The sequence below is a fragment of the Scardinius erythrophthalmus genome (assembly GCF_964197995.2).
Source record: "Scardinius erythrophthalmus genome assembly, chromosome: 1".
Classification (NCBI taxonomy): Eukaryota; Metazoa; Chordata; class Actinopteri; order Cypriniformes; family Leuciscidae; genus Scardinius; species Scardinius erythrophthalmus.
Window position 1 is genome coordinate 49594236 of NC_138221.1, and position 16701 is coordinate 49610936.

Genomic DNA, 16701 nt, shown 5'->3' on the forward strand with positions numbered 1-16701 from the left:
TGTGTGCCACAATTGCTCAACATCTGAGAAAGAATAATGGGTGAAATGGGAGAAAAACAAATAACGCCCTGAATGCACTTAAACAGTGACCTCTGTTGACAATAGAGCAGAATGACTAAACGTGCCACAAAGTCACCAATGTTCCAGAATCATCCCCGCAGTCATACAGAAATGTAAAACCTACGGTAAAAAAAAGAAGAAAAAAAGGAACATTTCCCACAAAAATACTTCTGGAATATAATAAATAGTTTGCCAACAGACACATGTCTTGGCAAACTATTTATTACATTCCAGAAGTATCTCCTGTGAGACTTTTTGTTTCATTGTAAGTTATTTGATTATTCGGACAGTTTAATTAAACATCGATTTTAATTCACACAGATAACATTATTGGTTATTTCTAATTACAATCTTTATATTACAAAACGTAAAAAAATTAAATGGCATTCGAACATAATTGAAACAAAATAAGCTTCAAAATAGCCTATTATCAAAGCATGTTATTTGTACATTACTGCATTTCCGTAAGGATTTAAGTATAAACAGTTAAAACTGTTTAGCGTTTACGAGATCAATACAATGTTATGACTTTTCATATATGGTCCCAACAATATCACAGAAATCTCCAGAAATAGCTAGAGCAGGACTATACGATGACGCAGCGTAGTGGGTGGAGCCATTCCGCCTGTGCTGGTTTTTGATTGGTCGAACTCGCTGGTGCTTTCGAGAAACTTCAACAGGGCTATGTAAGAGAATATAAAATAGGACTGTGGCAGTGCGTCGTTATAAACTTCGGGATAGTTCGGAATACATTGGAAAGAGCGAGACAGCGAAGTGTGCCATCTTCTAGACAACGAGCCACAATACGCCTGCCACAAAATATCTAAATCATAAAAGGTAAGTGGAACATTAATTTAAACTTCCACTGTTCTTTTTCTATTGAGTTTATATACTTACGACATGAACTTGTACATTTACAACTAGCTTTATATCAGACATGAAATGCTTGCAGTGAATAATGTTTTATTCTATACTCATCTGTTTCATGATTAATGTCAACAAAATATGTGATGAAGAGCCACCTAATGATTTAATAGCCTACTTAAGAATTTATTTACGTTTTTAACAAATAATTATATTTGACTATGTATTATATTATATTATTATATTATGTATTATATTTAGTCCTATTATACATTAATAATGATAATAATAATAATATGGTCCTCTCATTTTTCAAATCATTAGAGTGAACAATGAACACAAAAATAAAAATTATAAAGAGACAATTATTGTTTAACTGCAATAATATATTAACTGCATAAAATTAATTTCATGGTTAAAATTGAGCAGTTTTACATGGTAATTTTCCCATTTCTTTTGCTTGTTGAAGACAGGTAGACATTAAAAGAAACCAAACATGTCATCAGCAAAAGGAGTAGCCATTGGAATTGACCTGGGCACCACCTACTCCTGTGTGGGGGTGTTTCAGCATGGAAAAGTGGAGATCATCGCCAACGACCAGGGGAACAGAACAACACCCAGCTATGTTGCCTTCACTGACACAGAGAGGCTCATTGGAGATGCAGCTAAAAACCAGGTGGCCATGAACCCCAACAACACCGTGTTTGATGCCAAGAGGCTGATTGGCAGGAAGTTTGATGACCCAGTAGTGCAGTCTGACATGAAGCACTGGTCCTTCCAAGTCGTCAGTGATAGCGGAAAGCCAAAGGTTCAAGTCGAATACAAAGGAGAAAACAAGACATTCAATCCTGAAGAAATTTCCTCTATGGTCCTGGTGAAGATGAAGGAGATTGCTGAAGCTTATCTGGGGCAGAGGGTGACAAATGCAGTTATCACAGTTCCTGCCTATTTCAATGACTCGCAGAGGCAAGCCACTAAAGACGCTGGAGTGATCGCTGGGCTCAATGTCCTCAGAATCATCAACGAGCCCACGGCTGCAGCCATCGCCTACGGCCTTGACAAAGGCAAAGGAGCAGAACGCAACGTCCTGATCTTTGACCTGGGTGGAGGCACCTTTGACGTGTCCATCCTGACCATTGAAGATGGCATCTTTGAGGTGAAGGCCACAGCCGGAGACACTCATCTGGGTGGCGAGGACTTTGACAACCGCATGGTGAATCACTTTGTAGAAGAATTCAAGAGGAAGCACAAGAAGGACATCAGTCAGAACAAGAGGGCACTGAGGAGGCTGCGAACAGCGTGCGAGCGAGCCAAGAGAACCCTCTCCTCCAGCTCTCAGGCCAGCATTGAGATCGACTCCCTCTACGAGGGCATCGACTTCTACACGTCCATCACCAGAGCACGCTTTGAAGAGATGTGCTCAGACCTCTTCAGGGGAACACTTGAGCCTGTGGAGAAAGCCCTGAGAGACGCCAAGATGGACAAGTCTCAGATCCATGATGTCGTTCTGGTTGGTGGGTCGACTAGAATCCCAAAGATCCAGAAGCTTCTGCAGGATTTCTTCAACGGCAGGGACTTGAACAAGAGCATCAACCCAGATGAGGCAGTGGCTTATGGTGCAGCGGTGCAAGCCGCCATCCTCATGGGTGACACATCTGGAAATGTCCAGGACCTGCTTCTGCTGGATGTTGCGCCACTATCTTTGGGCATCGAGACTGCGGGTGGAGTCATGACGGCCCTCATCAAACGCAACACCACCATCCCCACCAAACAGACCCAGACCTTCACCACCTACTCAGACAACCAGCCCGGTGTCCTGATCCAGGTGTATGAGGGAGAGAGGGCCATGACAAAAGACAACAACCTGCTGGGTAAATTTGAGCTCGCAGGAATTCCACCTGCACCACGTGGAGTCCCGCAGATTGAAGTGACCTTTGACATTGACGCCAACGGAATCCTAAATGTGTCAGCGGTGGACAAAAGCAGTGGAAAAGAGAACAAGATCACCATCACCAATGACAAGGGCAGACTGAGCAAAGAGGAGATTGAGAGAATGGTGCAGGACGCAGACAAGTACAAAGCTGAAGATGATCAGCAAAGAGAGAAGATTGCTGCCAAAAACTCCCTGGAGTCTTACGCCTTCAACATGAAGAGCAGTGTGGAAGATGAGAACCTGAAAGGCAAGATCAGCGAGGATGACAAGAAGAAAGTTATTGAGAAATGCAACGCCACCATCAGCTGGCTAGAGAACAACCAGCTGGCCGATAAGGAGGAGTATGAACATCAGCTGAAGGAGCTGGAGAAAGTCTGCAACCCAATCATCACTAAGCTTTATCAGGGAGGGATGCCAGCTGGAGGCTGTGGGGCTCAGGCACGTGGCGGATCAGGGGCCGCTTCCCAGGGACCAACTATTGAAGAGGTGGATTAAAACACCTCATGAACTGAATGCTGCAGGGACTGATATAAATCTTTTCTCTTTGGTTCTTCCATTTTGTTTTCAGGTCTTATTACTTTATAATTCCTTTTTTACCCCCCTAATGCTCACACCTTTCTTCAGTCCAAAAATTATTTGTAAACCATCATATCACTGTACAGTATTACTTCACTCCATCTGCCCTTGAAAACATTTTGCTACCAAAAAAAAAAGTGATCTGCAACTTGACATTTAGTCAATATGTTTTGACTTAAAAAATAAGCTTGAAATTTCTAAGAGATGTTTTTACATTATTTTTCATTCGTGTTTTCTTACAGTTACTTGTTGATAAATGTTGTGGTAAAACTATGTAAATAAAATGTTTGATATTTATTTCAAAAAGTGTTGTAGTTGTTTTTTAAGTACTTTAAATCTAAACAGTGACCTTATATTTCTTGAAATTAATAAACCAGTAGATGGCATTCTCAGACAAGAGTCAGGCAGTATCCATGTATTATGGACTTGTCACATTGCATATATCAAATAAATATCTATCAAAAATGACTACAGGCCATAAACACTGACATAATAACACAAAAGGCACTGAGATTATAACCAGAGTTGAAGGTGCAGATTCACTAATGACTTTGGGCTAAAATCTTTCTACACATTAATGCTGTAGTTACTGACATAAGCAGCAGGGGTCAGTATGTCCTGACTGTAAAACACAAACACAAATCCCTCTGCCGTATTTCCTGGAAGGCTTTGAACCCAGGCATGAGCACAGTCAAAAAGAGACTATGACATTATCTTCCTCGACTTTAGAGACTGATCCCTGCCTCATCCAAACACCCTTCCAATACAAATTAACTGACTTCTTCATGGAACAATCCCTCACACAGACACATACTTAAGATGTTTAATGGAATTATGCATTTCATCAAGAGTGTAACACCATCTGGAGTTACTAAAATGATATTGAATGTCAAATTGTAGCACACATTGCAAAGATGCACAAAAGTACATGAGGTGACCCTTACTTTACTGCTCATATCCTATTTCAGTGATTCAGTGTCAGATGTGTGAAGTTATTTTGACGGTCAATACATCCTCAACATTAAAACAAGACAAGCACCACAGGTGCCACTGTTCACCATGGCCACGTGACTGCAAACATGTATATGAGCGTTTTTACCTATGACTTATTAATTGACACATATTCTGAGAAAACACTAATGTGTGAAGTTGTTTCTCTTTTTTAAAGAAAAAATGTTTCATGATGCATAAATACACTCTTTAAAAAAAAAGTGATCCCAAAGAACCATTTAGGATTCAAAGAACCTTCCAGTGAACAGTTCTTGAGAGAACCATTTGTTTTTTTTTAGTGTGATGATGATTTTTAATAATCTTAAAAGACTTTTCCACTATAAAGAACCTTTTGGGTAATGGAAAGTTTTTAGTGATTTTAAAGGGTCTTCATGGAACCACAGATTCCAATAAAGAACTTTTATTTTTAAAAGTGTAGCAGTTAAAGAAATATTTAAAACAAGTTAAGTTCAGTTTACAACATTTGTGGCATAATGTTGATTATTACAATCAAATGTTTCAATTATTTAAACTCCACTGCACTTACAATGGAAGCAAATTAAGGATTTTAATATAGGAATTTGTGAAGGATTTAAAAGCAGAAATGTGAAGCTTATAATTTTAGAAAATAACTTACATTAGTTCATCTGTTAACACTTGTGTATTAATTGAGCTGTAAAATGTTTAAAATAATAATTTATACAGTTTTTAGGGTTTCAGGCTTTTTGTTTACAACTTTGTTGTAAAATTAATTATAACTTTACACAGAAAAGGTTAGCAAGCAATTTTTCACACTAAAATCATACTATAATGTCTTGTGGTGATACTATTGGAAAATATTTGAACATGGATAGGCCTCATTCACTTTCTTTGTGACTCACTGTAACCCAGAGTTGTTGTTGTTTTAAGAAAAGGAGGGGAAAGTGGAGATTTTTGTGGCAATCAACATTATGCCACAAATGCTTTCAATTGAACTTAACTTGTATTGAATCCAAAATATTCCTTCAATAATGCTACTGAAGCTATTAGTTTTAGTCATAAGTAACAAGTTCGACCGTCATTGTAACAACTGCTGATGAATTATCATGAGCACTGATTAGGGTAATTATGTAAGCATCAGGCATGTGTGTTTCTGCTGTGACTGCAGCCAGTAAGCTGTTTAGCGTTTACGAAATCAATACAATGTTATGACTTTTCATATATGGTCCCAACAATATCACAGAAATCTCCAGAAATAGCTAGAGCAGGACTATACGATGACGCAGCGTAGTGGGTGGAGCCATTCCGCCTGTGCTGGTTTTTGATTGGTCGAACTCGCTGGTGCTTTCGAGAAACTTCAACAGGGCTATGTAAGAGAATATAAAATAGGACTGTGGCAGTGCGTCGTTATAAACTTCGGGATAGTTCGGAATACATTGGAAAGAGCGAGACAGCGAAGTGTGCCATCTTCTAGACAACGAGCCACAATACGCCTGCCACAAAATATCTAAATCATAAAAGGTAACATTAATTTAAACTTCCACTGTTCTTTTTCTATTGAGTTTATATACTTACGACATGAACTTGTACATTTACAACTAGCTTTATATCAGACATGAAATGCTTGCAGTGAATAATGTTTTATTCTATACTCATCTGTTTCATGATTAATGTCAACAAAATATGTGATGAAGAGCCACCTAATGATTTAATAGCCTACTTAAGAATTTATTTACGTTTTTAACAAATAATTATATTTGACTATGTATTATATTATATTATTATATTATGTATTATATTTAGTCATATTATACATTAATAATGATAATAATAATAATAATATGGTCCTCTCATTTTTCAAATCATTAGAGTGAACAAAGAACACAAAAATAAAAATGATAAAGAGACAATTATTGTTTAACTGCAATAATATATTAACTGCATAAAATTCATTTCATGGTTAAAATTGAGCAGTTTTACATGGTAATTTTCCCATTTCTTTTGCTTGTTGAAGACAGGTAGACATTAAAAGAAACCAAACATGTCATCAGCAAAAGGAGTAGCCATTGGAATTGACCTGGGCACCACCTACTCCTGTGTGGGGGTGTTTCAGCATGGAAAAGTGGAGATCATTGCCAACGACCAGGGGAACAGAACAACACCCAGCTATGTTGCCTTCACTGACACAGAGAGGCTCATTGGAGATGCAGCTAAAAACCAGGTGGCCATGAACCCCAACAACACCGTGTTTGATGCCAAGAGGCTGATTGGCAGGAAGTTTGATGACCCAGTAGTGCAGTCTGACATGAAGCACTGGTCCTTCCAAGTCGTCAGTGATAGCGGAAAGCCAAAGGTTCAAGTCGAATACAAAGGAGAAAACAAGACATTCAATCCTGAAGAAATTTCCTCTATGGTCCTGGTGAAGATGAAGGAGATTGCTGAAGCTTATCTGGGGCAGAGGGTGACAAATGCAGTTATCACAGTTCCTGCCTATTTCAATGACTCGCAGAGGCAAGCCACTAAAGACGCTGGAGTGATCGCTGGGCTCAATGTCCTCAGAATCATCAACGAGCCCACGGCTGCAGCCATCGCCTACGGCCTTGACAAAGGCAAAGGAGCAGAACGCAACGTCCTGATCTTTGACCTGGGTGGAGGCACCTTTGACGTGTCCATCCTGACCATTGAAGATGGCATCTTTGAGGTGAAGGCCACAGCCGGAGACACTCATCTGGGTGGCGAGGACTTTGACAACCGCATGGTGAATCACTTTGTAGAAGAATTCAAGAGGAAGCACAAGAAGGACATCAGTCAGAACAAGAGGGCACTGAGGAGGCTGCGAACAGCGTGCGAGCGAGCCAAGAGAACCCTCTCCTCCAGCTCTCAGGCCAGCATTGAGATCGACTCCCTGTACGAGGGCATCGACTTCTACACGTCCATCACCAGAGCACGCTTTGAAGAGATGTGCTCAGACCTCTTCAGGGGAACACTTGAGCCTGTGGAGAAAGCCCTGAGAGACGCCAAGATGGACAAGTCTCAGATCCATGATGTCGTTCTGGTTGGTGGATCGACTAGAATCCCAAAGATCCAGAAGCTTCTGCAGGATTTCTTCAACGGCAGGGACTTGAACAAGAGCATCAACCCAGATGAGGCAGTGGCTTATGGTGCAGCGGTGCAAGCCGCCATCCTCATGGGTGACACATCTGGAAATGTCCAGGACCTGCTTCTGCTGGATGTTGCGCCACTATCTTTGGGCATCGAGACTGCGGGTGGAGTCATGACGGCCCTCATCAAACGCAACACCACCATCCCCACCAAACAGACCCAGACCTTCACCACCTACTCAGACAACCAGCCCGGTGTCCTGATCCAGGTGTATGAGGGAGAGAGGGCCATGACAAAAGACAACAACCTGCTGGGTAAATTTGAGCTCGCAGGAATTCCACCTGCACCACGTGGAGTCCCGCAGATTGAAGTGACCTTTGACATTGACGCCAACGGAATCCTAAATGTGTCAGCGGTGGACAAAAGCAGTGGAAAAGAGAACAAGATCACCATCACCAATGACAAGGGCAGACTGAGCAAAGAGGAGATTGAGAGAATGGTGCAGGACGCAGACAAGTACAAAGCTGAAGATGATCAGCAAAGAGAGAAGATTGCTGCCAAAAACTCCCTGGAGTCTTACGCCTTCAACATGAAGAGCAGTGTGGAAGATGAGAACCTGAAAGGCAAGATCAGCGAGGATGACAAGAAGAAAGTTATTGAGAAATGCAACGCCACCATCAGCTGGCTAGAGAACAACCAGCTGGCCGATAAGGAGGAGTATGAACATCAGCTGAAGGAGCTGGAGAAAGTCTGCAACCCAATCATCACTAAGCTTTATCAGGGAGGGATGCCAGCTGGAGGCTGTGGGGCTCAGGCACGTGGCGGATCAGGGGCCGCTTCCCAGGGACCAACTATTGAAGAGGTGGATTAAAGTTATGGACTAATATGTCATGTGTCAGTTAGAACTCACTTAAACTTTGAGCAAGGATTTTTTAAATTACATTGCTGCTCTAATAGTCCTGTTTTGTTATTTATTAACCATAAACCACTGTATTTTATGTACTCAATTTGTATATACTGTTACGATGTAAATAATACAGGCATGATTATCTTTTATGGACAATGAACATTGTTCAAGTTTTTTTTAATTAAATATGAAATGTTTTCTCATTCAGAAGGTCTAGTCATGTGGTTTCTTTTTTCAGTTATAGTAGTTAAAATGTGTAAAGTGCTCTCTTTTTCGCAAACACACTTGCAACCATATGAAATGATAATATAAAACATGATGCACTTTTTTAATTTGTTAATACAAGTTCAGCTGCGTTATTTTGTTCTGTTGCCTTTACTCAGTTTGACTGTTCATTCTTTTTAAGGTGCCGCTGTTCCTAAACAGATTTCAAACAAGTTTACTGAACATGGTGTTTTGTGTTCCTGGTTAGAGTTGTAATGTATTGTAAAGATATAATGAATAAGTGAAAAAAGAAATGATATATTATGTTTAAAAAAAATCGGGTCTTTTTGAGGTGTTAGATGAAGGTAAAAAATGTATCAATCTCACCATAAACTACAGACTGCAAGACAAACCATGTTAATGAAATGTTACTCTAAAGTCAGAGTAGAAAAATAAACTTTATGAAATGTTCCTATCTTAAGAGGGACTAGTGAGTATTTTCACAGACAAGTATGACATCATGCAACAGCCAGACACACACAGATGATCAACACAGTTTAAAAAAAGTGTAAAACAATTTTCACTCAGAGATTGCTAGCAAATTTGAAAATGTATTAGAGAAACAGCAAGTAACACAATAAATGAATTGTGAAAATCTGAAAATATTTTTTTCTTGCAAAACGTACTCCAATAATCATTTTATTTACAACTTCGAAAAATCCTTTTTACATAGCTGAAGACAGATAAAAGAGAAATTACCAGCAGTCAAAATCACCAAGAAAATGTTCCTTTATGAAAAATGTATTTGAATAAATACAAATATTGATTTAGCTACCATTACAAATCTATTAAAAATCAGATCATTTCAAAAATCTGATAGCGTTGTGCATGTTACTTGTAATGCGTTACCCGTAATGCGATTGAAAACACCTGATCGCGGTTTTCTCAGAGTGAATGTGTCATCTTGATACATAATCTTCACATAATCAGAATGATCAGCTAATAAGGGTAAATTGACATACTCTGATACACTGGAGGGAGCATCTGAGTTGGGTTTCCACAGTTGTACTTGGACAGGCTGTAGAGATCTCTGAAATCTAGTTTTTCATGCAAAAAAAATCCTGACTGAGGTTATCATAATTCTTACATAAAAGGGATAAAACATCGAACGTATGATTGAAAATATATAAGATCTATAAATGATTGATCCCACCCCATCCCCCATAATAAATGTAACATTCTCAAAAAAAAAAGTTATTTACTGAATATTTCTTTTCTTCATGTTATTTAATATTTACCACAGCTGGTGACATGTACGGTATGTGTCAATTCGAAGTTGCACCTGCTGAGCAAAAAAAATAAAAAAAGAGTGTGAAACCAGAATGTTTACACCAAGCTGGCCTTGTGATAGCGGAGAAAGCTAAAACATTTAAATCAGAGACAAAGCAGTTAGACAGACCACTTCAAATGCAGCGCTCGTCTCTGGTGTTGCGGACTGATGTTCTATTGCACAAATGGAGCAGAAAGTTGTTCTCATTACTGGATGCTCTTCAGGGATCGGGCTCAGCCTTGCTGTGCATCTCGCATCAAATCCGTCAAAAGTCTACAAAGGTAACTGATCATGTAACATAAACCAATGCATTTCTGTGGTGCATTAGTTTATACTGACATGTATGTCTAAAATTACTAGCGTTAGTGGAAAGAGAGCTTTATAGTTACAATCATTGTTTAAAACAAGTACGAGTGATTATTGATGTTGTTTAGTTTATGCTACCATGCGGAACCTGGACAAGAAGCAACGGCTGTTGGAGAGTGTGAGAGGACTGCATAAAGACACTATGGCCATACTACAGATGGATGTGACAGATCAGCAGTCTATACTTGATGCCAAAAGAAATGTTGCAGAGGGTAGAATTGACATACTGGGTAAGAGAACGTAAGACATTATGCCCTTTCAAAGGGAAAAGGTGTGTATAAAGATTAAGGTTAAAAGTCCACATGAACTTCACTGTGCTTACATGGTTTATATTATATAAACCCCATGTTTTAACCAAATGGCGTTGGGATAAATGATTTCATTGATTCCCTCCTAATATCTTTGTGTTAGTTTGTAATGCAGGTGTGGGTCTGATGGGCCCTCTGGAAGCTCACTCGCTGGACACTATACGTGGAATCCTGGACGTCAATCTGCTGGGCACGCTTCGCACCATACAGACCTTCCTACCGGACATGAAGAGAAAGAGACATGGACGAATCCTTGTGACAGGCAGCATGGGAGGACTACAGGGTGAGTGGGGATGGAGATAGAGAAAGTGAGATTTTTCAAAAACATGCAGCGAAGCAAAGCGATTCATTGCAAAACTGATTTTCTTAACCAGAATTTCTCTTGTTTTTCCATTTCTGAAAAATGACAAGTTGTCATGTTCATTTATACAGCACTTTGTATAATACAGATTGTTATTTTCCAGTGTATTACTGTGAAGCTGCTTTGACACAGTGTTGATAATGTTGGAGACTTCATAAATTATGAAACAAGTTCAGATATAAAGCAGCTCTACAGGAGACGAGTCATTATCAGCTCAATTCAGTTCAGATTTTGTTCACATCTGACAGTGTCAGTGCAGTTGATAATATAACTGAAAATTTGTATTTTAAACCCCAACTGAGCATGCCAAAGGAGGCAACGTCCTCCTAAGAAGCGAAACTGTGTAAAATCATTTTCAGAGAATCTCTCTTGGGAGTGTTTATTTTTCTTACATCATCGGCAAAATGCTTTTTTCTTGTTTTAAGCTTGAATCCCGCAAGATTTGTTTTGCTTGCAACAAGAATTAAAACCCTAGAATTTGCCAATGGGGTTAAATAAATAATTATACCATGGTCTGGGTGAATACTCGATTCTGATTGGCTGCAGGATGTCCGTTAAAAAGTGATAATGTAGGCTACACCTAAATAAACCGTCAGGCGTAACCAAGGAAACCAAGTTATTGTTTGTAACTTTAGATTTCGATTGTAAAACTAATTAAAATATAAACTAATGTTTTAAAAATGTGTTATTTGGCAAGTGACCATGGTATAAGCGGGTTAATGCCCTTCGAGGTGTCCATTGTCAGGTATTAATGGACTTCGGCGGAGGCAACCGTCGTCCATTAATACCTGATAATGGACATCTCGTCGGGCATTAACCCTTACATAACCGTTTATGTTCTCTGTCTGAAACTCAGGTTTACCATTCAATGAGGTCTACTGTGCTAGCAAATTTGCAGTAGAGGGCGCTTGTGAGAGCCTGGCTATTCTACTCCAGCACTTCAATATTCAGTGAGTGCATAACTATACAATGTGCTTCTATAACCAAACAGAACCTTTTTGCCTATTAAATGTTCTTCAGATAAATTAGCTTAGGCACCCATACAATTTGCTAAGTCCATCTCCCATGCTGCAGTGTGAGCCTGATTGAATGTGGACCAGTCAACACAGACTTCCTGATGAACCTGAAGAGGACTGAGGCCAGCGATGAGGCGCTGGAGGTTGACGCACACACACGCAGCCTGTACGATCAGTACCTGCAGCACTGCCAGTCTGTGTTCCAGAATGAGGCTCAGGATACTGATGACATCATACAGGTGCTACATTCAGCACTGGCAGCAAGCCGTCAACCTCTGAGTGAAGGACTGTGTCTGATTTAGACAGTCAAAACCCGACAGAGCTAAAATAAATATAGATTTGAGTTTAAATTATTTTATAATCTTACCTGAATATTATTTTAAAGCTTTAACTTAGAAAAAAAAAAGGGTCTATAAGTAATGTACAAGCAGTTGGCCTAGCAATACGAAGAAAAATTCAATAATAATATTAATCTTAAAGTATTATAGTAAAGTAAATATACTGAAATCCTATGAGGCCCTTTTTACAATAATAATAATAATAATTTGTTACATTTATATAGCGCTTAGTGCATTTAACAATTGCACATGTAATTATTATTTTATCTTATCAACATAACAGATTTAGTCTGTTTTGAGGTTAATTGATCTAATATTGTGTCTGGAAAATAGTGATCTGTGACAATGTATTATGTTGAATATCATATTTTTTTGCTAATGAAATGTATAAATCTGAATATCAACATTTGTGTGTGTGTGTGTATATATATATATATATATATATATACACTGGCTGATGCATCATCAATCTGTACAGGCTATATGTTACAATTTAAAAGTAAATGCGAATTGGGGAGCATCTTCCCCCATTTTTTCCTATATATTAGCTATTTACCCATTGTTTTATAAGATATTCTATATACCAAATATATTGTCGTGACCATTTTAACATATTCCATCCTGCTCTTAATTCTACATTTAGGTATATCTGGAGGCAATTGAAGCACCGACTCCATTCCTCAGATATTACACTAACAGAGCCCTACTCCCCATGAGCAGCCTGAAACTCACCTCCATGGATGGCTCTCAGTACATCCGGGCGATGAGCAAACTCATCTTCTCTGCACCCGATACAGATCCAAAGATATGATGCTAATACGTCCTGTACGATTCTTTTTATAAAGCCCTCAACTATGAAAAACAGTACATTTACAATGTAAAAGTTTTGATATATTAAGCATTCAACTGAAACTGAAGTGTTTCTGCTGGCACTTTATGCTCGAATCACTAACATACTCTGAATAACTGATTTGTACAACAGAGCCAGTGAAAATAAAAGCTTTGGGTATTTTGTCTACTAGTCTGTGTTCTTCTCTGTGCCCCAGCCCTTGAGTTGAAATTCTGTACAGAGTTCAGCGCTGTCTGTTCCTCTCACCTAAATCTGTGAGTGTTTCACATTTTTTGTTTACTAGAATCAGAGAACAGCGAGTCTGTGCAAGGTCAATATTTTTCTCTATAATGTGAGCGTATCATTCAAGGACTCTTATCTTGATCGTCACATTCAGACGTCACCAGGGCTGGACTGGGACAGAAAATCGGCCCTGGCATTTTGGCCCAGACTGGCCCACTACATATGATCATAAACACCACCCATCTTTGCACGCCTTTGAATATGTTTTTGTTTAACTCCTGTTCATTAAAACCGCTAATGCCATGTAATGAGTGAGTATAAACCAGTGAGAGTTAACAGATGAAATAAGTACAAAATTGTAATTTATTAATACAGTCGAACTATACTCCACAGTGATGAATCCAAAAAACAAGCTATAAGCTGCATTGACAGTGTTTCTCAAAGGAATTTTGGTAAAACTGTGGTGGGTGGACCTCTAGGGGGGTTTGGGGGCATGGTCCCCCTAAGAATTTTTTTTGCATTTTAATGTTAAATTCATCAATCTGGTGCAGTTTGAGGGTTCAAAATTAAAAGCTCCAACCCATATTCAGTGTGCAAGTATAACAAAGAAAACAAATCAAACCTCTTTTAATAACAGTGTCTGTCTATATTACACTACTACATAATAATAGTTATAATATTAATCTCATGATAGTAGCCTATATATTGTAAAAAATAATGCACCGAAAAATAAAGAAAACTTTCATAATTAGTTTTGTACTAATTTCTAAACTTGAAAGAGATAAGCACATGATCTTTTATTTTGACGGAAACTGCATCGAGCTTTTATTTTGGCGGAAAACATGGATACAAACGTGTCTCATTAAACTTCTAGTAAATTGCTGTAATTGTCAACTATGCAGATGTGGAAATAATCTGTAACTGGGTTATGGGTTCCTACACTCATAGCCAAAGTGTTTTGAAAGTAGTTCTGCTTACCGCGGACTCTACGTTACACTTTCTCATCTCTCTCTCCTGATCCTCCTCACTATCCTCATCATCAGCCACTGGAGCTGATGAAGGTCCTGCTGCTGCAGAAAACATATATATCTTGACACATTTTACAGCGTCTGCTTGAAGGGCCTGTATCTATTTTTCACGCTATTTCTCTGCACATTCCTTGCGTTTCCTCTCCATCTCTCAGACTATTTTGACAGATACACACTTGACACTGCACGCTCGCTCAGAGCCCAGAGGGGGAGGTGTTTAATGATGTGATTGGGCCAGCCCAGTGTCAATCAAGATAACAACCAATGGGCCGCTGATCTACGCGTTTCATGGGCCGGTCTGTCAGTGGAAAAAAAAAACTAACGCTTACCTTTTTTTTGACCAATGCATTACACCGGCACTAACCCAGCGCTGTCAATTTAACAAAACAAAACGAATGGGCCGCCGATGTACGAGTTTTATGGGCCGTCCAAAAAAAAAAAAAAAAAAAAAAGTATGAGATGTATCGGCCCAAAAGCACGTCGGCCCACCGGGCATTTGCCCGGTATGCCAGATTACCAGTCCAGCCCTGGACGTCACTGATGCCCAACATATCACAGGCTCACAGAAGCCTTACACCTATTCTCATTTTTTAATCTGTAGAATATATATATATATATATATATATATATATATATATATATATATATATATATTAGATGTATATATATATATATATATATATATATATATATATATATATATATATATATATATATATATATATATATATATATACACAGTGCTATGCATAAGTTTAGACACCCATGCTAAAGTTGACTAAAAAGAGGAATAAAAAAATCATCTTTTGGAAATTGAACTTAATGCCTTAATTAAAAAAATTAGGAAAAATCCAACCTTTAAGGACACCAATTTTCTTTGTGAATGAATAATGTATCGTAAATAAATAAATGTTCTTCCTTAAAATACAGGGTGCGTAAGTTTGGACACCCCATGTTAAATTCCCATAGAGGCAGGCAGATTTTTATTTTTAAAGGCCAGTTACTTCATGGATCCAGGATATTATGCATCCTGATAAAGTTGGAATTAAAATAGCCCCACATCATCACATAGCCTTCACCATACCTAGAGATTGGCATGGAGTACTTTCCATAAGATCATCTCTCAATGCAAATCAAACCAGCTATTAGGCTAACTGAAATAAAACCATGCCAATCTCTAGGTATGGTGAAGGCTATGTGATGATGTGGGGCTATTTTAATTCCAAAGGCCAAGGGAACTTTATCAGGATGCATAGTATCCTGGATCCATGAAGTAACTGGCCTTTAAAAATAAAAATCTGCCTGCCTCTATGGGAATTTAACATAGGGGTGTCCAAACTTATGCACCCTGTATTTTAAGGAAGAACATTTATTTATTTATGATGCATTATTCATTCACAAAGAAAATTGGTGTCCTTAAAGGTTGGATTTTTCCTAATTTTTTTAATTAAGGCATTAAGTTAAATTTCCAAAAGATGATTTTTTATTCCTCTTTTTAGTCAACTTTAGCATGGGTGTCTAAACTTATGCATAGCACTGTATATATATATATATATATATATATATATATATATATATATATGTGTGTTCATTGATACGGTGCAGTAACATGCACACACTGATGTACAAATTTGCATGCCACAGTATCCTAACTATATCCGATCTTCCTTAGGGACTCTGATCAGGGACTCTGAATGGGATTAGATCTAACACGAGAGAACGGTTTTGGTGGGACAGTCACATAACCAACTTAAGCCACTTAATGCAAGGATAAGCCATTGCGGTGCATGTGGGAATAGTTCATGGGTTTGAAATAAGAAGGGGCGACCCTTTTGTTTAAGGTCATAATATATTTCAGTTTCAATAAGTGGAATAATACCAACAGAATATGTTGAACTTTCTTGGCCTTGTAAGAAAATAAGACTGATTTCTGACCCTGTGAAATAAATATAGATATACAATTTTAGCAGCCGGGCCATTTTAGCAACTGTGTTTAATCTTGAGCATTTCTTGCAGTATACAATGTGTTCCTGTCCGATAAAAGCCAAATAGTTATAGTGACCAAGTGTTTAGAGCATTCAGTGCTATAACATAACTCTTTATATCACATTCACACACACACTGCTCCTCTCGGCACTAGGCTGATAAAGTACAAATATCATTGACTGTCTTTGCCATGTGTACCACAGCGCCAACTCACCTGAAGTTGTGGACTCTGATCTGACTCTGAGAGACCAAATTCTAGTTCTAGTCTAGTTTGACGTTCT

The 16701-nt window shown here is 38.6% G+C and overlaps 3 protein-coding genes across 5 annotated transcripts; all 3 read left to right on the forward strand.

Moving 5' to 3' along the window:
• The first annotated feature begins 744 nt into the window (after positions 1-744).
• On the forward strand, positions 745-3734 carry LOC308703617 (heat shock 70 kDa protein). 2 transcript variants are annotated; one of them, XM_081387278.1, is made up of 2 exons: positions 745-897; positions 1394-3734. In XM_081387278.1, exon 2 carries the CDS (start codon positions 1421-1423, stop codon positions 3350-3352), a length of 1932 nt encoding a protein of 643 aa, XP_081243404.1. In that variant the 5' UTR covers positions 745-897; positions 1394-1420; the 3' UTR covers positions 3353-3734. The 2 variants fall into 2 exon arrangements, with proteins under 2 accessions (XP_081243404.1, XP_081243405.1); XM_081387279.1 differs by having other exon boundaries at positions 1398-3734.
• A 2011-nt stretch (positions 3735-5745) lies between these two features.
• LOC308701240 (heat shock 70 kDa protein) lies at positions 5746-9269 on the forward strand. 2 transcript variants are annotated; one of them, XM_081383437.1, is made up of 2 exons: positions 5746-5923; positions 6417-9269. In XM_081383437.1, the coding sequence occupies exon 2, from the start codon at positions 6444-6446 to the stop codon at positions 8373-8375; it is 1932 nt and encodes a 643-aa protein (XP_081239563.1). In that variant the 5' UTR covers positions 5746-5923; positions 6417-6443; the 3' UTR covers positions 8376-9269. The 2 variants fall into 2 exon arrangements, with proteins under 2 accessions (XP_081239563.1, XP_081239564.1); XM_081383438.1 differs by having other exon boundaries at positions 5802-5923; positions 6421-9269.
• Positions 9270-10129: 860 nt separating this feature from the next.
• Positions 10130-13353, forward strand: hsd17b1 (hydroxysteroid (17-beta) dehydrogenase 1; the record flags this gene model as incomplete). The annotated part of the gene is made up of 6 exons (XM_081361723.1): positions 10130-10226; positions 10380-10541; positions 10723-10902; positions 11837-11930; positions 12055-12235; positions 12978-13353. The coding sequence occupies 6 exons, from the start codon at positions 10130-10132 to the stop codon at positions 13143-13145; spliced, it is 882 nt and encodes a 293-aa protein (XP_081217849.1). The 3' UTR covers positions 13146-13353.
• Positions 13354-16701: the final 3348 nt, after the last annotated feature.

What these genes read in the sequence shown, in the direction of transcription:
- LOC308701240 (XM_081383437.1), top strand. Translation starts at nt 6,444, where the DNA reads ATGTCATCAGCAAAAGGAGTAGCCATTGGAATTGACCTGGGCACCACC.
- LOC308703617 (XM_081387278.1), top strand. Translation starts at nt 1,421, where the DNA reads ATGTCATCAGCAAAAGGAGTAGCCATTGGAATTGACCTGGGCACCACC.